This window comes from Lactuca saligna, chromosome 7, assembly GCF_052625555.1.
Source record: "Lactuca saligna cultivar CGN05327 chromosome 7, ASM5262555v1, whole genome shotgun sequence".
NCBI lineage: Eukaryota > Viridiplantae > Streptophyta > Magnoliopsida > Asterales > Asteraceae > Lactuca > Lactuca saligna.
Genome location: NC_136423.1, coordinates 43813711 through 43823428, shown reverse-complemented (window position 1 = coordinate 43823428; position 9718 = coordinate 43813711). Strand labels below are relative to the sequence as shown.

Below are 9718 nucleotides of genomic sequence, written 5' to 3'. Positions count from 1 at the left end.
TTTTCTCTTGCCTGACTCAACCGCTTGACCCTCAACATCACCTAGTATATCTGACCATCATCAATCATACCTCGCCCATCACCTAAACCAAGTAACATCTCCGACGAATACCAACAACACCATCAACTCCTAGGTCAAACCACTATACCTGGCTTTTCTCTTATTGTCGTTTAGAGCTACAATGCCACTGTTATCATTGTTATTCTACAAGAGTCATCTTCTACACCTGAAATTAATACACACACCGATTCAGAGAAGAACAAGAGAGAGGGACATGATTGGCATTTGATTCAATAATTGGAAAGGACACAAAAATTTCTAGGTTGTAAATCGTAATCCCTTTCATCTGTAAATCATAATCTCTTAAACCTGTACTGATTTAGGGTATACGGTGTCTACGATTCAGGGAGAGGGATAAAATGGGTGCAGTTTACCTTCATCTTTATGTTTATTGAGTTGTTTGTGTGCTTGTGGGTTTGAGTTGGGCAATTCATAGAAGAAATTGATTCCGATGGTGGTGATGGCAGTTCATCAGAAATCGATTTCTTAGTTCGTGAATATGATGTTCTTGTTCTTGAACTCAGGAAAAACCGAGTGTTCTTGAGATTCATATGCATATATGAGTGTGTATGTGTGTAGTCTATTCGACTTCATACAATGAATTGAACAAAATTGATAAAAGATAGGGTTCGTCATTTTACAAATCCACTACCAGATCTGTATTAATTTTGTTTGGAGAGAGAGAGAGAGAGAGAGAGAGAGAGAGGGAGAGAGGGAGAGAGAGTATTTTATTTTTGATTTATTTTTAGTTGTTTTTTTTACTGATAATAAAATAAAAATGAAAAATTAATATATAGGGGCAAATCCGTCATTATAAAAAAGTTCATAGGAAATTTGATCAAAATCGCAACAAAACGAAACTATTGGACCATCCTTGCGAGCCAAACCCATTTTGGATCAAAGATGCTAGTTTTGACATACCATAAGGACCATTCTTGCAATTTTGTCTTTATTTTTAGAATTTAGAAGATATGAGTAAAAATATGTACTTTTAAAATGAATAAAGAAAACTTTTGGCGGTTGTAATTTCCCGGGAAGTTCTCAAATGAAAGAACGTCAGGGGAAGAGGAAAAGGATGGACGCTGGTCGTTGGTCCATGGGTCCGACTTTCTCCGTCTGCACGGCGTTCCTCCTCCGTTACACCACCGATCATTCTCCGTCCATCACTCGCATACCTCCTTTGAGTCCCTTTCATGTTCATCACCTTTTCTCAATGGATTGTCGATGTTACTGCGAAGAATTATACAAAAAATTATGTGCAGAAAACCCTTGATTTTGCTGTTTTGATTTCTTCCCCCAAGAGGCTGCCGGAGAAATCATCCATCAACAACAAGCCAACAACGAGGACGACGACGAACAACAATAGCAAACTGATTATATGATTCCTGTACCACCCTCCGATGAACCTTTTAACCCTTTTGGCCATTTGGATTTGGATCTATCTGACTCCGAGGTCCGTGAAACCGCCTACGAGATCTTCGTCGGGGCTTGTGGAAGCCCCGGCGGTGGTAGGCTGCTGAGTTACGTTTCTCATTCAGGGAGATTATTCGATTGGATGCCACGGGGGCCTTCTTTTCAGCGGTCATTAACATTCTCGAGCGGAAGCAAGGTGAAAAGATCATTGGGTTTAAATTCTCCGAAGAAGAAAAAGGGTTCAGGTTCTGCTCCGGTGAGTCCAGTGAACAAGACAAATCTGCATCCAACAATTGGTGAGATGATGAGAATTCAGATGAAGATTTCGGATGAAATCGATTGTAGGGTTAGGCCTGCGTTACTGAAAATCGCTTCTGAATTGGTAATCAATTCAATTCCTCGAACTACCTTCTTCTTTCTTTCTTGCATCATATACATTCATCTTCTACCAATTTTCGAGATTCAAGTTAATAAAACCAACATTTTACAGGTTGGCAGGAGAATCGAATCAATAGTTTTACCCGTAGAACTTTTACACCAGTTAAAAGCTTCCGATTTCCAAACTCAACACGAATACAACGAATGGCAAAGAAGAAATTTCAAAATACTTGAACTCGGATTATTGCTTCACCCCAAAATACCCATCGACAAGAAAGATTCATCTGCTCAACAACTCTCCAAAATCATCCACACTGCTTATGAACATCACATGGTGACTGGAAAACACAGTGAAGAAGTTAAAACCCTTCGTGGTATAACAAATCAGCTTGCTTGTAGATCATTTCATGGTGATGATTCCGAAATGTGTCATTGGGCAGATGGGATTCCATTAAATCTTCGGCTTTACCAATTCCTTCTTGAATCTCTTTTCGACATTGAAACCCCAACAATTATAATCAACGAAATTGATGAGATGTTAGAGTTCATAAAAAGGACTTGGGGTATTCTCGGAATTAATCAGAGGTTCCATAATCTTTGTTTCTTGTGGGTTTTATTCAATCGTTTTCTTTCCACAGGGCAAGTTGAAAACGATTTGCTTCTTGCTTGCGCTAATTTGTTGTTGGAAATTAAGGAAGATGCTGATTTTGATTCTGGTTTTAGTACTCAGTATTCCAAGATCTTGAATTCTACTTTAATGTTTATTTTTAAGTGGGCTGAGAAAGGGCTTTTTGGGTATCGTGAGTTTTTTTATAGAGGCAATGTTGAGTTGATGCATATTGTTTTATCGATTGGGTTGTTAGCAGATGAATTAATGGTAGAAAAAAGTTCATGTGATGATGATATGAGGAAAATAGTTTATGAAACAAGTGGGAAAGTTGACACTTACATCCGATCATCAATGAAAATGGCTTTTAGTCAGGCAAGTTTTCGCCTTTTTCGCAATATTCTTGAAAGATTGCTTATTTGTCATGTTAGAATGCTTACATGTAGAGGTGGCAAAACGGGCGGGTTGGATAATGGGTCAAACGAATTTGGATGGGTTGACCCATCAACACTATTTTGCTCCATGTTTAAATAACTAAGCCTAAATTGAAAAACATCAATCATTTACAATGATTGGTTTTTATAACAATCTTGATTTCAAATAACCATTAAACTTTGCACAATTCTTAAAAGATATAGTACTTGAAAATAATGATAATTTTTACTCACATTGTTTGTGTTTTTCTATTTTGCCCTTATTTATTTATGGTCAAAATCATTTGATCATTGCTAAAATATATAAAGTAAAAAGATAATCACAAAAAATGACCAAAATAGGTGCATCTTTCAACAAAAATAACCATCAATTTCTTTACGAATGGTCCCCACCACGAAAACTATTAAATTTATTTGAAAATCAAATAATATTTTGCACTTATATTGCAAACTTATTCATATTTAGTGTAATGATGATTTATTTCGCAAAAGAAAAAGATATGTGGTCAATTTGCATTCCACACGTTGTGAAATATATGGTCATTTTGTTAAAAAGTCAAAAATCCGGTCAATTTACTAAAATGTAACCACCGATTTTGGTCATTTTTGTGATAATCCCTTCTTTTCTTAATACTCAATCGTTTAATCACACCGATTATATCAATCTTGACATGATTTTATTTTTTTTAAAGTAGATAATGGAAAAGTTAATGACAAGTAGGAAATCAACAAAAAGACAACAAACTAATTTCAATCAACTTCCCGCTCTTTGTGTAATCGCCCAAGAAATTACCGATATAGCCTTCACCGAAAAGGAGATTTACAGTCCAATACTAGCGAAACACCATCCCCTTCCTGTTGGTGTGGCAGTTGCAACTCTGCATTCTTGTTTTGGTCAACAAGTCAAAGCATTCATTTCAAGTGTTACCGATTTGACCCCAGATGTTATACAAGTCCTCATAGCTGCTGACAAGATGGAAAAGTGTTTAGTAAAAATGGCTGTTGAAGATTCTTTTGATAGTGAGGATGGTGGAAAGTCAATAATTCAAGAAATGAGTCCTTATGAAACTGAGATTGTGATTGCTGATTTGGTCAAATCTTGGATTCAAACAAGAGTTGAAATACTTACTCAATGGGTTCATAGAAATCTAAAGAAAGAGGTATGATTTCTTTTTCTATTAGTTGACGTTTGGTTTACAAAATGTTTAGGAAGGAATTGGAATCCAATTTCATATTCTGTTTGGTCGGCAGGAAATCAAATTTGAATCCAATTCCATTTTCTGTTTGTTTGACAGGAAATGAAATTTGAATCCAATTTCATATTCTGTTTGTCTGACACGAAATGAAATTTGAAGCCAATTTCATATTTTGTTTGGTCGGCAAGAAATAAAATTCGAATCTAATTCCATATTCTGTTTGGCTGACAAGAAATGAAATTGGAATCCAATATCATATTTTGTTTGTCTGATAGGAAATGAAATTTGAATCAAATTCTATGTTTTGTTTGGCTGACAGGAAATGAAATTTGAATCTAATTTCATATTCTGTTTAGTTAGCAGGAAATAGAATTGAAATGTGTAAAATGACAAAATTGCCCTTTTTGTTTTGTTTTGCTTAATTTTATTTTAACAAGATATAGCAACATAACTTATTTGTGTATTATGACATCCTACTTTAAGTTATTTGAATATTACTTCTCATTTCTTCTTTATATAGGTGTGGAACCCAAAAGTAAACCAAGGGCAATTTGGTCAATCTGTGGTGCAAGTTTTAAGAACAATTAATGAAACATTGGAAGCATACTTTTTACTACCAATACCCCTCCATGCAGCCTTACTACCAGATTTAATAAATGGTCTCGATAAATCCCTTCAAGATTACATTTTCAAAGCAAAATCCACTTCTGGTAAATATTTTTTACAAAAAGTTTCAATCTTTATATACAATTCATGTTCTTAACTATTTCTTTCCACCTTACAGGAAGTCGAAACAAATTTCTTCCAAAATTACCCTCGTTGTCACAAATGACTGAAAATAGAACAGAAGACACTTATGATTATGATTATGATGATGATGATTCTTGTGGTATACTACAATTATGTGTTCGTGTTAATACTTTTATTTATATTCGTAAAGAATTACAAATTTTCCAAGAAAGGGTAGTCGCACAATTGAGAAGCACTGGAAGTAGAACAACTGACGAGGGCAATATTGTCAATTACTATAAAATTAGCTTCAACTTATCTTTAACCGCTTGTGAAGACGGGATTCAAGAACTCTGCGAGGTAACTGGATATAAGCTCGTATTTCATGAATTAAATCATGTTTTCTGGAAGGGATTATACATCGATGGAGCTTCATCTTCAAGAATTGAACCTTTTTTAGAAGAATTGGAAGAGAATCTCGAAAAAATAACGGGAATTGTACACGACGATAGCGTTAGAACAAGGGTAATTACGGAAATTATGAGAGCTTCGTGTGACGGGTTTTTGTTGGTTTTGCTTGCCGGAGGTCATTCTCGTAATTTCACTCTTCAAGATTCCTTCAACATACAAGAGGATTTCCATCTTCTCGTCGATCTTTTCTGGTCTCATGGCGATCGATTGCCGACGGAATTGATAAGCAAATTCTCAGCTCCGGTGGAAGGTATTTTACCCCTTTTTGCAACCGACACCGAAACCCTAATCCAGCAATGTAAGACTTTAGCGGTGGATAAGGGTGGCCGTTTGCCGGAGTCCGGCGAGTGGGACCGGAACGACCCGAATACGATCTTGAGAGTGTTGTGTCATCGTGACGATAGGGTGGCTTTTAAGTTTCTTAAGAATAATTTTCATCTCCCGAAGAACGTTTGATGTATAGATGATTGTGTTGATTAATGATTCTGATAGGCGGCGAACGGCGGCAGTTGTACATATAAAGTTACCGGATTTGTGGTGGTTCTGGTGAACCACCGTGACAGGTTTATTCCATTTTTTTTTTTCTTATTGATATAATCTATTGATCGTGTATTCTTTTGGCAACAAGGTTGATGCTAACATTAATCATTAATGAAGTAGAAAATGTTATTAGTGTATAATTTATCTGGAAATTCCATAATGAAGTCCAAGTATTCTCCAAGGCCTTTTGAAATGTACTTTGAAGATAAAGACTTTGGCTTCGTTTGTTTTTCTACAAAAGTACTTTTTGAGCATTTTTTTCATCTAGCGGATAAATATTTCACAAGTACACGTCTTCTTCTGCAAACTTGCAAAAAGACAAAAAACATTTAACAACTTCTAAAACAAATAGCACCTTTGTGTTTTCAATGAATTTGAATTCAATGGGTAGATTAGTAGGGGTTAACATTGGTGTCTAAAACATTATCACCTTTATCATATTCATGGAAGGCCTCTATGTAGTTATGTCTAAAACATGTTCACCTCGAACGATAGAAACACCAAAATCCTCCAAAACAAAGTACCTTCACCTCCTTTAATTCTAGAGGAATTAAAAGCAACATCATACATGTGGACCAAAAATCAGGCAAAGAAACCTAACTTATACAGGTCATTATGGTGGTGAATCTATGTTCATGGTACTCTTAACTATGTGTGTTGTGTCTATGTTCAATTCATACTAAGGTTGTGTTTAGCGCGCTACAGCTAGCTGATAAGCTAGCTTATTTTTCGAGTTTTTTTATGTTATTGTGTTTGGTAAGCTAAAAAGTAGTTTATAAGCTAGCTTTTTGAAAAACTACTTAGACTAGCTTTTTAGGAGCTTTTTTAAAATTTTCCAAATACACCGCTTAATTAATTATAGAAACACATATTCTTACATGTCATTTTATGTAATTTTATATATTTCAGCTAGCTTTTCAGTTAGTTTTACCAAACGTTATTTTTTATCAGCTAGCTTTTTATTTAACAACTAGCTTTTCAGTCATTAGCTAGTTTTTCAGCTAACAACTAGCTTTTCAGCTAGTCCGCCAAACATAACCTAACTCTTAGGTTGTTGCATTTAGGTACTTCTTTGGTTATAGTCACTTTCTTTTTGGTGTGTGATTTTGTTTTCACGAAATAGATTATTGAATACATGGTTTTTTTTTCTTTCAATTCTATATAACATTATTTTCAAGAACCAACTAGAGGTAAATCGTTTAGGATTGATGTTGACATATCCCTACAATAGTTTGGATATTTTTTGGTGCATACTTTTTGTTCTTCTATGTTATGTTTGAATCAAGGATTGAGGATGTAACTTAGTGTTATGTTATCTCTTCAAGTACAATGTCATTATTGCATGTAATGTATTGATCGATTGGGTTGGATGGGAGTAGGTATGTGATCAATCAATGTACAAATTATATACCACGTGCTCAACATTTTGGATTATTCTTAGTTTGGAATTTTCCACAATTTCTTCAAGGCATGTTGTTTAATTTTCATTTTCTATTTATGTAGCACCTGGTTTCCGGTATGTGAATTTTATTTGAGCATTGCCCTATTTTAGCCTTGGACTCGGCGAGTCATAAGGTCCGACTCGCCGAGTAGGGACGAGACTCAGGACGCGTTTAAGTGGGCGACTCGGCGAGTCCATATCCTGGACTCGGCGAGTCACCGCTGCTGGATGAAACCCTAAGTTTCAAGGGTTTGCACCCTATTTAAACCCTCATTCCGCCCCAACTCGTCCCCATTCACCCCCCAGAACTCCCCAACATCGTTTTTCCCTTATTTCCTTGAGAGATTGAAGTGCTCTTGGTGTGTTCTTGAAGGTTTTGAGGAGAAAGAGGTGTAGATCAAGAAGAGGAGAAGGAGATCAGGCATCTTTGTGTCATTTCAACATATTCCTTGAGGTATAGCTCGTTTCCCCTCTGTTTTCAAGCTTGTAATCCCTTTTTGCTTCATTGGAGTCCTTCTTGGGCTCTTCCCCAAGCTTGTTTGTGCTTTGTGGGTGATAATAAGTTGTTAGCCTTTAGATCTAGGCATGATTTAGTTCCTGGAGCTTGGATCTATTGCCTTTATGGGGTCATATTGCATGAAAGCCCTAGATCTACCTCTTTTGGTGCACTTTGAGCCTTAAAATCCATATTGGTGAATATCTACACGTAAATTTGGAAACTTTACGTGTGATTTGTGTCCTAGAAGCCCAGATCTATGAATGGAATGGACTGGAATCGAGCGAATCGGTGTATTTGTTGGATGCATGGCTGCGACTCGGCGAATCGTATATGTGACTCGACGAGTCTGGTCGCGAGTCACTGAACTGGTCCCTTTAAGATGTATCGAGTTGAGCCGTGAGTCACAGGGGGTGACTCGGTGAGTTGGAAGCTGAACTCACTCATGATAGGACTCGGCGAGTCAATGCCCTGACTCGGCGAGTCCAAGGCAATCTTCATAGATCAAGAACAAACTCGGCGAGTTGTTCATACAACTCGGCGAGTCTTAGCATATGTGTTCTTCGGATGAAGATGAACTCGACGAGTTGTTCATACAACTCGGCGAGTAGGATGAAGGAGTTAAATGACAGTTTAGAAGATGAACTCGTCGAGTCATAGCCCAACTCGACGAGTAGAATCAGGGACCCAGGACAATAGTTTGCTAGGGACTCGGCGAGTGGAGATCCACTCGGCGAGTTGGGTCAACTAAAAGTTGACTTCGATTTGACTTAGGGCTAGACCAGGGGTAAAATGATCTTTTTACCCAAAGGACAGTTAGCAGTGTATGATTAAGTATATTGTGGGAATTACAGCCGGGGAGTTTTCGGAGCGGCAGCAGCAGTAGTAGGTGATCAATTCCCACACAGACCAGCAGCTATTTCGAGATGAGTTTCCTTCCAGTAGTAACGGGTCTAAGGCACCAAGTCCGGCCCGTATAGATGAGACGTTAGTATTCTAGTGTGGGCCGAGTCCGTATCTATTAGTTGAGTTGATTGTGTTATATACCAGCATGATAGAACTGTTTACACTTGTTGTCTGTGCGATACTTGTGTGATATGAGTTGGCGGTTGAGTGTGGGCGGGGCCCGTATCTCTCCGAGAATGGAGTGTGGGCTAGGCCCGTATCTCCCAGGTAGCGAAGTGTGGGCGGGGCCCGTATCTTCACGAGTGTGGGCGGGGCCCGTATCTCTCAGAAAGTGAGGAGTAGGCGGGGCCCGTATCTTCATGAGTGTGGGCGAGACCCGTATCTCCTAATTGCATGTTATATGTTAAATGCTTGTATGGTATGGGGTATTATGGGGGAGCTCACTAAGCTTTGTGCTTACGGTTTCAGTTTTGGTTTCAGGTACCTCCTCAGCTAGGGGAAAGGAGCCGGCGCGGTAGCAGCATGTCACACACACACTCTTCGGTTTCCGCATTTACGAGATTCACTGGGATTGTACTCTGATATTTGATGGGATGTATGGTTTGACTTTTAAAACATGGTTTGCGATGTGTTATGGTGTGATCAAACAATGTTTTTATTTATTAATGTTTTCTAAAGTAATATTTTAAAATGAAATTTTTGTACATGAAAATTGGGTCGTTACAATTTAACACTATTAGGTGTCTTCTTTCTCTTTCTATGTTATGTTTCATGCTATTGCCAGTTACATGTTGGCCTTTTAATTTCATTAATATCTCCTTGTCGTTCTAAATAAGTATTTGTTGAAATTGATGAATCTAATGATGTGTTTTTCTAATCTAAAAAAATTAGAGATCTAACTTTATTTATGGGGATTCCATTACTATGATCAATCCAAAAATCAGCATGTCACTATCCCATTTCTATAATCGGATACAATGGAGTAAGGTATGTCATCTTAATATATCTGTTTTTAAACAATGATCTGAAAGTGGCATTTTCCAGAAT

At 37.3% G+C, this 9718-nt stretch overlaps 1 protein-coding gene across 1 annotated transcript; it reads left to right on the top strand.

Annotated features, from left to right (window-relative positions):
* The first annotated feature begins 1129 nt into the window (after positions 1 to 1129).
* On the top strand, positions 1130 to 5917 carry LOC145003909 (protein unc-13 homolog). Its single transcript, XM_078962813.1, has 5 exons — positions 1130 to 1855; positions 1964 to 2833; positions 3588 to 4052; positions 4609 to 4798; positions 4873 to 5917. The coding sequence occupies exons 1-5, from the start codon at positions 1439 to 1441 to the stop codon at positions 5742 to 5744; spliced, it is 2814 nt and encodes a 937-aa protein (XP_078818939.1). The 5' UTR covers positions 1130 to 1438; the 3' UTR covers positions 5745 to 5917.
* Positions 5918 to 9718: the final 3801 nt, after the last annotated feature.

Bases quoted from the DNA above. Each gene is read 5' to 3' on its own strand.
- LOC145003909 (XM_078962813.1), top strand. From the start codon at position 1,439: ATGATTCCTGTACCACCCTCCGATGAACCTTTTAACCCTTTTGGCCAT. The intron at 1,856-1,963 runs GTAATCAATTCA...AACATTTTACAG, and splicing joins TGAAAATCGCTTCTGAATTG to GTTGGCAGGAGAATCGAATC. The intron at 4,799-4,872 runs GTAAATATTTTT...TCCACCTTACAG, and splicing joins CAAAGCAAAATCCACTTCTG to GAAGTCGAAACAAATTTCTT.